Source organism: Chelonia mydas, chromosome 2 (genome assembly GCF_015237465.2).
Source record: "Chelonia mydas isolate rCheMyd1 chromosome 2, rCheMyd1.pri.v2, whole genome shotgun sequence".
NCBI lineage: Eukaryota > Metazoa > Chordata > Testudines > Cheloniidae > Chelonia > Chelonia mydas.
The window spans coordinates 24,774,337-24,788,873 of record NC_057850.1 but is presented as its reverse complement, the minus strand read 5'-3'; the positions used below and the strand labels follow the sequence as shown (position 1 = coordinate 24,788,873).

Sequence of the window (14,537 nt, the reverse complement as noted above, 5' to 3'; positions counted from 1 at the left end):
TACAGGATAGAGTGGCCTTGCAACTTCATCTGGCATGGTCGGTTATATGCATTGTTCCTCAGCAGTGATTTAAACTTCCATGGGTTCCATTGTTAGGAGCAGGCCTTAATCCAAGCAGATCTGACAAGACATCAAACACAGAAGCAGGGTTCTAAAACTGTAAAGGTACTACAGTGTATACATCAGTACACATGCCCATTTCCTACATGGCTAGAAACAAGACACCAACTACTTTACACCCAAGAAGTAGAGAGAGTTACTTTTAACTTAACCAAAGAACAATACTAAGCCTTGGTCCACATCAGAGAAGCCTGCTTTGCTATTAGTGTTGAAAATTCCCATGATAGGAACAATAAGGTTTAGTCTTGTAGCTAGGTGGAGAAACTACTACTACACCACAACATTACCACCACCGTAACTCCTAGGGCACGTTTACATGGGGGGCAGGGAAAACACCTGCAGCAGCGAGTCTCGGAGCCCAGGTCAGTGGACTCAGGCTTGCGGGGCCCACACTAAGGAGCTAAGAACACTCACCTGGGGAGGTGGGAGGGGTCAGAGCCCAAGCAGGAAAAGCTACATTGCTATATTTAGCCCCATAGTGCCAGCCCTGCAAGCGGATCCGAGCTCTGAGACGTGCTGCCATGCGGTATTGCGGGTTGCAGAGTAGATGTACCCCTAGAGGCTCCAATCAGGATCAGTGCCTCAGAGGGCAAACCTGCAGCATGCTTGGTTAAAACCTGATGGTGCTATCAGTCTTAAAATACTGTGATGCAGCATGGCCAGAGGGCAGCAGGAGGGTGATCGAGGGGAGATATGCAAGCCCCAGGATGATGAGAGCCTTATACCGTGTAGAGGGAAGAGAGGTTGCTATAGATTCATTAGAGCACCTGAAGCCAATTAGCGCACCTGATAAAACCCCCCTGCCTCAATCAGACAGTTGAAGGAGAGTGGTTTGGTGTTGGAGCAGAGAGCAGTGTGGAGGGAAGCAGAGGAGATTTGGAGAAGTGCTGTGGCAGGCCAGAAGACCAAGACCCTAGGTAAAGGGAAACAAGCTTGTGCAGAGCAGAGGGACTCCACAGACAAGGGGTTGGGAGAAATCTGGCCCAAGCAGAGAGGGAGGGCAGGAAGCCCCACAAGCTGAAGGGCCGGAGAGGGAAGTAGCCCAGGGGAAGGAATTGCTAATTCAAGTGGTTTGCCGCTATCCTGAGGGCTGCTGGACTGGGACCCGGAGTAGAGGGCGGGCCATGTCCCTCCCTCTCCACTCCCCTTCTCTGGGATACTAGTGGGACAGTTAATACTCCAATTCAGGGGTGAGAAACGGCGCCCTGAACTCCCTCACCCAAGAAGAGAAAGTGCGGGACTCATCATAGGAGTGCCGGCAATTTGCCACAATACTAAAAGTCAAACTGATATACAGCATTTAACAACCCCAGGAAAACTTTTTTTTTTTTTTAAATCTTTCATCCAGAATTTCCTGGTACTGTACAAACATTAAACAAGCCACATAACACCACTGACAGACAGGAAAGTTCAATATTGCACACATTTGGAGAAGAGTGAACAGACAACGTTATTGTGATTTGCACAAAGGCACATTGTGTTAATGATGGTAGTTCTGTTCCAGTGTGATCTCTAGACTGGTTCAGATCTGAAAGGAAGCATGGTCTACTGGTTAAAGCAGAAGACAAAGTAAAAAATGATCTTGGGTCATTTCCACCTCTGCTATTGACTTCTGAGACCTCAAGACCAATTACTTAAGGGAGACACATTAGCCTCCCCATCTATAAATGGGAATAATTATATATTAACACAGGTGTGTTTCATGTTTATAAATGAATATGTGCACTTTTTTTGGAAAGTTTTATTGTAAAAGGAAATGTACATTAAAGACAGGATCATAAAAATTATATTCATGCATGGCCATATCTAGCTTCTCTACTTCATTGCTGCAGTAAGAGTTCTGAAAACAAATATCACCAACAAAAGGCACAGTAGTGGCAAAATAATGCCTGAGCTGCCACGCATGAGATGCGGGGGCAGAAGCTCTCTCTGGACACAAGTCTCGCTCCCAGGGCTAATGGAGAATGGACAGACTAGATTGTAGCCCTCTATATTTGATATCCGAGGAGCTGCCAGCAGAAATACACGTCAATGCACTTTACTGACCAACTGTTGGAGAAGAACAGAGACAGGCCTCTGTGCAGTCTGTCCTTCCATCCAAAGGGCAAGTGACAGTGCAGTGCTAGGGGAGAAGGTAATGGTCCAGAACACAAACATAAACTGTGCCTACACCAAGCTCTGAAAACTTTGTTGGCAAAAGTAGTTTAGAAATGGAGTAGCTTACCACACATAATGTTGTAAAGTTCAATATTTTCAAATGGAGGTACTTTGGTCTTGTGCTTGAATGAGGGACCATAGCCTACAAAGACAGTCTTCAAAGAAGAGAGAAACATGGTAAAAGAATAAGTTTGCTTTAACTCTTAAAAATTTTTTTCCAAGACTTCAAGTTTCTCCCTCCAACACACACACACACACACTCAATTACCCTCCCAAAAAGGATTAGTTTGCTGCTTATACCTGCATACTATTGATCTTGTTGTCATATCCGTGATCGCCATGGAAGAAGCATTTTCCTGATAGTTTCTTATAAACATCCATGGATTTCCTACATTGAAATGTAAAATCATAAGAATTATTGCTGACCTGACAATGTAGTTTCAGAAGATTAAAATTTAGGCTGCGATTTTCAAAAGGAGTTGAAGGGAGGTAGAGCTTAACTCCCTTTGAATGTCATGGGGATTTGGGCACCTAACTTCTACAGGTTCCTTTGAAAATTCCAGTCTTAAAAACACAAACAGTGACGTCGTCTCTCAATTATACAGAAACTTTGCCCTAAACGATCCTAGAGCAGTTCACAACCTACAATCACCCCTACACTGGAGTGAATGCGCCACTCTGATGCACCAGCAGTACACACTACTTGGGACAAGAAGTGAATACCATACCCAAATGAAACTCTAGGGGGAAGTTAGGTAGGCAGTTCTCCAAAGAGGACAAAAGGGGTTATAATTTTGAAATGTATTAAAATGTTAAATGGGAGTTCATTTTTCTCTTTCCCAGTGATGCTCCATCAACATTACTTATATTCTACCAAGGAAGCGATGGATTTGGACAAGCACATGGGTCCTCCCATTACTCTCGAAGTCTTAAAACTGAATTTTGCTCAGTATTTTAATAGATGTATTGTGACATCAGTTCTTATCAGAAATCCCCATTGACAACTATAAGCATTTCTGCTTAAACGGATGGCGCAATACAACAATGCTATGCCATTATTTAAGAGAATGAAAAAACTTGAGACATCACCTGCCTGAGATGTACTTGAAAAGACACCAATGCATATGGAATAACTAGCACCATCTATTGTTAGCCTTGGATAACTTGCCATTCCCAGATAGAATCCCATCCCCACTGGGGACTCCCATAGATTGAAGCTGTTTAGGATCATGTTGCCCTAAATCAGTAGCATTCCAACAGATGCTTCTTAGAAAGTCAGAAAGCACCTTTGTAATAAATTACAATGCTATTGAGTCCTTTTCACCTTCTTGCCTACCACAAGAAGAAAGAGTAAAGGAGAAACAGACCTGGAGAGAAAATGGGAGAAACTCAGAAGGAAGAGAAACACACAAAGAAAATAAGTGGTAATCAGAAATATAATGACTAGCTTTGTTACACACTAAGATTTATCAGCATTATCACAGGGGCTGCCTAGCAGTCCAGTGGGCTGCCATCCTAAAAGTCAGTTTGTACACCCGTTAGAGGATATTCTCTCAGAGATTTGGCTTTTGTCCTCAAAACTGGAAGTGACGTAATCAGACCTGTAACTATTACAGAAAGTGTCTTTTTCTGGCTATGACTATAACATGAATTACAGTTACACTAACAGAAGAGAGCGATGCACTCATTAAAAAGGTAGCTCTTAAGAGCAGTAGCAAATAATGCTGCCAAAAGGAAGTTTGAACTGAGATAGAAGGGGAAAAAATCTTGAGTAAAATATTCCTTTTACCTCTCCTCCCCATCCTATATCTAGAGCTGTTTCGGAATCTTGCAACTATTTGGGGGGGGTCGGGGGAAGGAATGTCAGAAAATGATGATTGGTATAAACCAAAAATTTTTGTGCGAATATACTAGTTGTTTGTCAAAACTTTTGTTGGGAAAGGTTTCACAGGTCAAAATCAGAGAGACACATTGACCACAGAATAGCCAAGAGCCTAGTGGTTATGGCACTCAACTGGGACGTGGAAGACCCTGGTTCAAGTCCCTAGTCTGAATCATAAAAAAACCTGGAAAGGAGGTCATGGGTTCATCCTAATGTGGAATAAGAAAAATTCTATACTCGAAGTTTTACAGAACAGGAAAACTACTTCCTGTCTAATTATGTTGGATCATATTAAAGAAGTTCTGCATTAAAATCACAAATGAGTTTGATTCCCCATAGTTTAAATTCCAGGGTATTACTAATTAAGAGGTCTCTTGGTTTTTAGTACTATTTCTCTCCCTCTTCGTGTGAAACTTGCAAGCTGCTAATTGTGTTAGTACATTCTAAGACAGAGTCTGTTCTCAAAGCAATTCTTTGTAGCAACAACTACTCACACAGAGAAAGACTCAAAGCAATACTCTAACAACAGAAACAGCACCCAGAGACTCCCCGCCCTTTTGTTGTATTCATCTCGCTTTGTTAACAATTGTGATTAAAATAGAGATAGAGGATGTATGTGGATGGATGCTTGGTGTGGATAATAACTGAATGATCAGGGAGGTGCCAGCCTAAGAATCCAGTGTCCATCGGCTGAAGAAGGCGTCATGTGGAAATAACCAGAGGACCCCCAGAGGGCAGACTGGAATCCACCCAACAGCCTCAAGGATGGGAGAACCAAAGAACAAGATAACATCTGGCAGCACGGAGCCGTCATGAATGTGCCATCTGCTGATTGATTCAGCAACAGCATGATGAAGCAATTCCCATAGACTGACATAGGAAGAAATTCCTATAAAAATGGACTCTAGAAAGGGAGAACTTTGGGGTCTGATTCTGCAAACCAACTTCCAGAAGCATCAGATGAGCATCTGACGAGGCCCTGCTCCCTCCTCATGTCCAGGCCACCTGGCCAGTGGCTTGGCATGAGCAGCTCTAAGGCTGGTAACTATGATAAACAACCTTACAGAACCTCTGTGTGTGTGTATGAATGAATGTGTGAATAACTGAGATTGAATGGAATGTTATAGCTATAACTAACTGCTTACTATGATTCTTTCTGTATTCACAATAAATGTGGTATTTTGCCTTTTCCCCTTTAACAAGATCCTGCTGGTTTTTATTTTATTGGTATAACAGCTCTATATGTATCAATAAAAACTGTTAAGATACTAGGTTTAAAACCAGAATTTAATTCTTTGAAATTTGAGAACCATCATCAGAAATTGTAGAAAGAACACTTGTGACCTTGCCTACTGGAGTTACATCCACTCTGAAAAAGCAATTGGGATTTCCCATTCACTGCTTTAGTAGAAAGATCTTTGCATAAATACAGGAAGATAAGCACAAGTGTCAAAGACACTTATTAGACAGTCACGGTGGGTATCCTGGGACCGACACAGCTGCAATTATACTGCATGCAAAGACACTTATGACACACTGTTTGACTGGCAGCAACATAGTCAAAAGAGAACTACCAATTCTTAAAGTCCCTCACAAGAGGTGGCAAGAATATAAATCTGTCCTGTTCTCTACCAAAAATACACTGACTCAGCTTTATGAATAAAGGACTGGCTGTACTCGATTTAATATATCATTTTATCAACAGATCAAAAGGAAAAAACAAGATATTTTAAACACAAAAAGATGTTAACACTAGAAAAGATTCCTCCTTTTCTATTGTCTTTAAAAGCAAAGTAATGGTATAAACTGCCTGCCTCTCTAAATAGGATTAATTTTTTGCCTGGCTAATTGCTAAATATCTTAAGAATATTCAAAACTGCCAGTAACTAAGCTAGAGAAGGCAGAAGAAACAAAAAAAAAAAAAAAAGCACCGCACCACACACACACACACAGACCACAGTTTACCTTGCCACATGCCATCTTCTGTCCACCAATAAGTGAATATCCTCAATTCTTCTGTTGTAAGCATAGTGCAAACGCTTGGGAAGGTGTTGTTTCAAATAAGGTTTAAAGTGCTGGTCTGGCTTTCTACACTGAAACACAATTGTAAGAAGCTATGTTGTTTCAAGTCATCACCACTAGCGTGGCTTCAACATAAGATCTGCTTGATTTCAGGAATTCAAGGTTATGTATAGTAGACATATATCCCAGATCTTGCACAACACTCTACAGGACCATATTTGTATCAGTGCACTATTTATACAACTACACTTCCCTACGGACAAATGAGTTTTGAATTATGTTCTATGCACATCTGACATCTTTGTTCTCGCTACAGAGTGTTCTTCAAAGCACTTTGCGAAACTCCACCACATTTTCCTCAGTGATATGCAAAAGGGTTCATATCTGACCAAAGCTTAATTTCAGAAGACTCCTGAATACTGAATAGATAGCCTTTCCAGAAATATATGTAAAGCAGTTTGGCTTATACATTTGATAAATCAGTATATATTTAATGGGAATTTCATAAAAACAAGGTTAAGGTTGAGGGATATCAAATGGATTTTTTCTGCATCTTCCAAGTACTACTAAAATGTTTACTCATAAAAAGGTTACTTTCCATTTCTGAAGGAAGGAATAAATTGGCTCAATTCAGGGACTCAAGACCATCAGGGAGATTTGGCTGTGTACCTACCCAAAAGGGTTATAAAAGCTACTACAGCAGCAAACAGTGGATCTCATGACAAACATTAATCCCTACCCATGAAGGGCCCTATTTACCACTCTATCTTCAGCCTAATGCTGGCTTTCTGACTAAAGAGTGAGCACAAAATGATGAATAAAGCCCCAAATTAACATGTGAAATGAACAATATACTGTAGACAGATATAACATGCCAGTGCTAAATACTCACTGTGAGGTTGGCAACAATTACTTTAGGGTCATCTGTTAAAAGAGACACAAAGACATAAAACAGTCATCTGTTTATTGGAGTTACAAGGTAAGCATTCTTTTCAGGAGTCCAGGCTCCTTTTAAAAGCTATCCTCTCTTAGCAAAATGTGTTAGATGATGTGCAATATAGTACACCTTTAATGTGTTTTTCCTTAATTACCCAAATGTTTTATAGCAGCATTAATCAGTGTTTTACACTTTGGACCTGAAACTAAATACTCATAGAAATAAAAATTTTAAACTAATGTCTTGAAAAGCATCTATCTAATCTAACAAGTAGGTAGTCATATCTGAGAATTTGCAAAAAGCTTTCTGTAAGAGTATTTAAGTGCAAGAATAAGCATCTTTATAAGCAATAATTAATAATAAGAAAGCTGTGGTTCTTTTGGCTGCTTTAGCATTACACACAGCTGAATAAGTGACTAAATGAAGTAACTGAAAAAACATTCTGGGCAAGCCGGGGGACTTTACTCTATGCAAGCTGTACTACCACTCGGACAACCCACATTAAATTCTCAGTCTCACTTCTTACAGGGCCAGCTAACAGCATTTCTCAGCCCCCGGAGGAGAAAACAGAGTTGGAAGAAAATGAAGTACCTTGTCTCTCAACCATATTATTTTGGCTGCTTAAGGCATGATATTGATTGGCTTTGAAAGGAGTCACATTCAGTCTCAGGTACAATTCACAGGCACATATATTTCAAAGATGTAAGAATGAAGGTAGTGTTAAGGCATGAAATAGTGGAGGAGGGAGAAAGTAGCTAGGTAATTTGCCATTTAATGTTCTGTTCCAAATCCCGGGAATGTGTCTATTTATTTTGTGTTTGAATTGTTCATTTATAAGCAATTACAAACATTCGGGGAGAAGAGGATAGAAAGAGACCCATAGAGGAGATGAATGCATGCAAATGGGGGTGAAAAAACAAAACAAAACCCAGAGGCACTGTGCCAGGGATTAGCGACGACAACTTCTCTTTGGAAGTTCTCACCATGCCCCAATCAAAGGAAAAGAACTTGCTCAACATCAAGGAAACTGAAAGAATGATTTTTCCCATGCTATTTCACTTCTCTTTACATAAGAGTAAAATATGGTGCATCTAATTATCTGCAGAACTTTAATATGGTAGTGCCTGATCCTACTCTGACTGAAAACTGCAGCAAAATTCACTGGAATCAACAAAAAGGACAATGGAGGCTTTTTAAAAAATTCTCAGTGGAAGATACACAAAAATATTCACTCATATAGGAGATAATAGGCATTGGAAGATCTTTAAAAAAAATAACTGGAAGTTTACTAATAGTTTTGGTAGAATCTGCAAAGAAAGAATTTAGTCTTTATGGTAGCAGACCAAAATCACAACATAGTACGTTCAAAAATAAAACAGTGAAATACTTTTAGCCTATGACATGAATAAATTCATTGTTATGCTCTGAAAAACTTAAGATACACATCAGTGAAACACCGGTATTTGAAAACAGATCTTTACCCATGTCCCTTAGACAAACATCAGAATACATCTGTTCATAGTTAAACCTTTAATCTAGGTATGGATTTTAACACGTACCCATTGTCTCTGATGTCCTTTTGTATTTTGTAATCTTGAAATATCTCAATCTGGTCTTTGCACAACCAGATACATCTTCAAGCAAATTATCCCCAGACTGTTTCAAATGGTCTCATGTAGGGCTAACTTAGAACTCCAAGCAACTTCTTAAAAGCATGTTGCAAAAACCGCAGATTTTTCATATACTATCACTGAGCCCCATTTGCTCAAATTCACACTTCACGGTTTTCCCTTACCCACACTCTGCCTTAGCTGTACATGGCTGCCAAATATCTAACAGTTTTTTGGCCACAAGAATGGGAAAATGAATGGATTCATAATTAAGACTACCACTTGACCAGTCAATAGGCCCTAGTCAATAGGCTATATTCAATAATTTTTATTTTTTTTTTAAAAACAACATTCTCACTTAGCATCCAATTCTGCAAGGTGATGAACTCCTTCAACTCTCACTATCATTGATAATGGGACAACTTGTCTGGATATGTGCTACTCTACCTGAGTTAGAGTTGCAGAATCTTGGCCTCAGTATAGTACGATACTTGTAAAATCAACTTACATTTCAGATTATTATTAGATCGAGGGCGAATGCGTCCTAAAGACCCAGGCACCAATACGATATCTTCTACATTAGTCAGATAGTTACTCAAAAATTCAGTTCTTTCACAAGTGGTGTCCTCCATTCCTGTGGAAGGGAAATAAGCCTCCTTTAGAAAAGAACTGTATCTTGAAACAAGCTTATTTCCTAAAACAGAGGAATCAATCTCTGGCTTCAGAGCAACGGTTCAAAAACAAATATTCCTTCTTCATATACCCATCTCATTCCTCTCTTCCTAGCAGGTAACCTAACCTCAAGTTTATGGAAAGACTACACTGTCATGAATTCATCAAGAGTGGTCACTGGAACTGTTCCACCTGCCAAGGAACTGTCAGACACATGGACACCTTTGTTTGTTTTCAGCTTTCACCAACATCAAGCTCTTTTAGCTAATGTGTTCTCAATGGCAGCACTGATAATCACCAACATTAGATATTGTTTAAGGATAGAATTATGGCTGGTGCTTGCACCTATGTGCACAACAGAAATGCCAGTGTCAGAGCAGCAATGCCAATCACTACATCCAGGGAGCATACACTTGTTATACATCCCATTTTAACTCCCAGAAGCACTAAGATCAGCTCCTAGTTTCAAAGTTATTTTTAAAATACAATTTAAAGAGAGGAGACATAAACACACAAAGGTATTGTATCTTGGTAGTGTATTCTAAACCAACTGTAGGTAGAGTGAACAAAGTTGTTACCATCTGAGAGTTATTTTGGGGCCAATGAGAAGTGTATTGGTGGTCTCAATCTAATTCTTAGTGAGTAAAACTCAGAAGCCTCTAGACAGGGAGTGACTATGTTTGGAAAATAAACTCTCCCCAGAACCCCAGCAGTCATCCCCTCCACATCAGGGAGGAGACATAACTGGTAGAGAAACCTGTAGCACAGTGCTGTACCTGTTTTGTGGACAGAGTGAACTTTACTGTCCAGGCCTGTTAATCTGGCACTTCACTCACACACAAAAATCTTATCTGAATAGCACGGTATCCCATAGCAAATCATGACTCATTTAGTGTACTATTACTCTAATTAGAGACCTTTAGTAACCTCTCTGAAATGTTATGCCAAGAACAGTTCTACCTCAAAAACATACCCAAATTTGATCTCAATTTTCCTTCTTTCGCCTATAGTATTTTCACTGGAGTTTCTCTATCTTTACTATGAATTCTTATAGTGAAGTTCTCCCTAATTTCCAGGTGACAGAGACCTTTCAAGTCATGATTTTCCATTTTTTATCATTCTGCCCATTTTTGCCACTTATTCTCTCCCCGATCCAATATCTCTTGTGGGCATTTCTCCTTCCTCCATAACTCTTCAAAGCTGGGCCCAGTCCCTCATAACTATCCCAACTTTGTGCCTCTGTATGTGACCAGCTGCACTCCTAATTGCCGTGGAAACTTACTGTTCCAAAATTCTACTCCTACAGTCATTAAAAAGGGGATGAGGCTTCTACACCATTTCCTTTCCAGTTAACCTACTTTTAATAAATAAAAACAAAACAAAACAAAAACAAAAAACGAGAGACATGGGGACGGACTGCAGCTGTTCACACTTGCTAGGGAGCAGGTAGGAGAGATTGTACACTTGTGTGTAACACCCCAAAAAACAACAGGCTTAATTCTGAATGAATGTGCAAATAGTTAACCAAATAGTTAAAATAAGAAGGAATTCCTCCACAAGGTAATCATCAGGCAAATTAAAAGTTGGGCTTACATTGTCAGTGTCCTGTGAATAAATATTTTTACTTTTTAAAAGAATTTTTAAAATAGGATGTTCATTTAGGCTCCGATCCAGTAAAGTATTTGTTGTGTGTATAACTTTAAGCACAGTGAAGCTCTGGAAATTGCTCAATCATCAGTTTCTATCCATATTTACATACTAAGAAAGGACAAGTAAGAGTTTTTACCATGGTCTCCAACAAAGATAACATTGACACATCGATGTAGTTTCAGCTGCTTCAGTCCATCCATTAATTGTCCTAAAGTCTTGTCAATATCCCTTAGGGGATTTATCATCTATACAAAGTTTGCAGAAAGAAAGGAAGTTAATCACCATTGCAATGCTCTCTCTTTCACTATAGGTGGAGCTTCCTCAGCAAAATTCTTGTAGGTTAACTTTCCAGATCAAAAGGCAGATCCTTGGCTGAGTAGTTATCACCCTGACCTAATGGTCATCTCCTTTCCTATGAGCTTGATTTGATTTCCTCGAGGGAAAGATACAAAAAAAGTCTTCTATTGGGATGTTGTTGGATGACTGCAAGAGATCATTGATCCTATTCCTACCCCTCCAACAGAACCCCTAAACATATGGTAAATGCAAAGATTTACTAAATTAGAAAAATGCATATGATTGGGGGAGATGCGGGGGGAGCGAACTCATTTAAATGCTGTTCTTCCAATGGACTTTAGCTTTTCAGTTTTTCCGAACACCAACTACGTAGTCGTGGTACATAGCTTCAATCTCAGTGTTCATATGAAAATCCCAAGCCATTGCGAAGGGTGCTCCAGGAGGTATCTGGTGCTAGAATGGCTGCCCTCAGCCTTCCATTATAAGTAGCAGGAAGAAAAGGCAGCTTCAGCTGAATATCCAAGGTCTCTAAAGGATCAAGTGACAATTCTGGCAAGATTTTGAAAAAGGATGCCCAGAGCTAAAATAGTATAAATATATTATTTTTTATTTTATAAAAAGGCAAAATTATGACAACATGCAGACAAGTTACAATTCTGAGCATGAACAGAAGCGAGTGCAACTCTTTTTTTATTAGAAGATAAATACTTGGAATTTCCATACATTTTAGATAAAGGACAGTTTATTAAAAAAAAAAAGAGAGACAGACCAACATTTCTGTTTGTCACAATATGCTCAATTTCTCATATGTGCATATTTAACTGGATCAGTTAAAACATTTGGAACAAAAAACAATTCTCCTGTAGGAAAACAGAATTTTGTCAAAATCTTGACTCGGAAAGGTAGATTTCAACAATTTCCCAAGGGAAATTTCTGCTTACAAAAAAGTCAACCTGACCCTAATCTAAATGTTTTAGAAGCTCCCCTTCTGCCCGAACTGCCACCCACCTTGTGAAGTTGTAGATTCTGAAAATAATCAAGGTAAGACAGGAAATTACAACTCGGACAAGGCACGATGGCGACTCTGCCACAGGGAGAAACCGCTGTGAATCACAGGAGATAGAATCCAGCTGGGGAGCAGGAAGAACCCAGAACTACAATTCCCATCAGACATTGTAGCAGCTCAGGCAGAGAGAAAAGATTCAGAAACTAAAAGCTCCTATTCAGGAAAATATGAACATTTAGTTTCAGTCAAAAATGATGAAACATTCTGAATGAACATTTTAGAGAACTTTTCGTTCCATGAAAAATTGCACTATTTTGACTTTTTGTCCCAAACTGGGACAAAAGCCCACTGTTAAAAATCTCAGATTTTCTCCATGGATTGGAAAGTCCGTTTTTCAGTCAGCTCTAATTGTATCTCATGCATCACGTAAGGAAATTAAGACTTTTCTTTCAGCCTCTAACTGGTAACTCTGCAGTTAGGAAAGCTGGGAACTGCAAATCCTCCTGGATTTCACATGAGGATTTTCTTGTGCAACAGGTTTATGCTGTTCTTAAAATAGAGCAATAGTATTTCCATATGTGATAAGGAACCACAAATCACAGTACTTTTCTAAAGTTCTATATCCACCAAATTTCAGCTGGGGGTTTGCAAAGATGTTTTTGATACCATGAATACAAACTAATTCAGTTTTAAACAAAAATAAAACAAAGCAAAACACACCACCCTTCCCTTCTCCCCCTCTCTCACACACACACACACACCCCCCACAAAAAAACCCCACACTATTTCACATGATCAGAGCCAGGGAACCTCAATTTAGCTCCTTTACCCCCATTATTCTCACTGGGTTCTCATTTAAAAAGTTCTGTTTATTTCTGAAATGGAGTAAGGTCGATACTGAATGTCATTAATACGTTTACGTGAGGATACTCTACGTGGATGTGGGACTGCCCTGAGACCCATGTTCTTGTCCAGATGTAACCTCCAAGGAGTTATCAGTGAAATAATAAGCCTCATGTGTACCTTTGCTCAGATCACATGCTGATCTCCACTACCTCAGATCTTTGTAAAGTTGTACGGAAAGCTTTATTTTCCAAGACAGATGTGGATATCTGAGATGCCACCAAAAGAGACAACTGACATTATTATAAGAGGATCAAGTATGAAACTGAGAAGTGCAGACCAGTGTTACTAGATAGTTCTTCTTCAGAAGGAAAACTCATGCTAGAGCCTATTGTAACCTGATGCTGACGTATGGAGAGAGGAAAGGATTTAACTCCTAGTCTTGTGGTGCATCCCATTGCGGTCAATGAGCATAAACAAATACTGGCACTAAAGGGTTAATTTGCACTGGATGTGGATGATAATTTGTGCTAGAATAATCTGAGATTTTTGAAGGTTTAGTGAGAAATCCACAGCTGGGTTTCCATGGAGATTTGCATGGATGGAAAAGCTTTGGATGAAATATTCATCCAGAGAAGAGAAGCCCCCCCGGGGGGTGGGGGGGCGGAGAAAGGGAGATGATACATGTACTCCCGCTATTAGCCCACCTAGAACATATTTTATGCCAAAAAGAGTAGGACCTTGAATTAGCAAACTACTCTGAAAGGGGAACTCCTGTGTAGTTTGTTGAAGGGAACATCATTCATGTAAACAGACAATCAGCCTTCCTCTTGAGTAGACTATCAATGCTCAAGGTACTGTGCGAAATGGCAGTTTTACACTTGATGACTGATTTCCCCCCCCCCCCAGTTCCAGGAGGAGTCTCAGAATGCCTGATTAATTTCAGAACTTTTTTTTTTTTTAAAATCAAGAATTGAAAGCTACTGGGAAGAGTTTCTATTGCTCTTCTTTGAAAATACACTGTCAAGATTATTGCTTGGATCCCACAGGAGATATTTTTAGGCCCCATGAACTGGGTTACAATTACTTTAAAATCCCTGAATGGAAGGGATGCTGAAGTGATACACAGCCCCTCCCAAGTTGTCAATTAGTGGCAGGTGGAGAGATTTCATTTATTAAGGATCATCTTTCTCCTCTCTCTGAATCTTTTCCTGGGGAAGCAACCTCCAACTTTGACCTTTCTGAAGACAGAGACTTAAGTACCATCATAAGGCATTATCGCCAGACCCAAAATCATGGGTTCAAAAAAATCATGATTTGCATGCCCTTCCTCCCGTCTCA

The 14,537-nt window shown here is 39.7% G+C and overlaps 1 protein-coding gene across 1 annotated transcript in view; it reads right to left on the bottom strand.

Annotated features, from left to right (window-relative positions):
* ENPP2 (ectonucleotide pyrophosphatase/phosphodiesterase 2) overlaps positions 1-14,537 on the bottom strand; it is a 66,018-nt gene that overhangs the window by 15,549 nt on the left and 35,932 nt on the right. Inside the window, 8 exon segments of the mRNA XM_043539147.1 lie at positions 1-43; positions 45-120; positions 2,345-2,432; positions 2,578-2,665; positions 6,125-6,252; positions 7,074-7,105; positions 9,237-9,362; positions 11,187-11,295. Coding sequence (XP_043395082.1) covers positions 1-43; positions 45-120; positions 2,345-2,432; positions 2,578-2,665; positions 6,125-6,252; positions 7,074-7,105; positions 9,237-9,362; positions 11,187-11,295 — 690 coding nt within the window.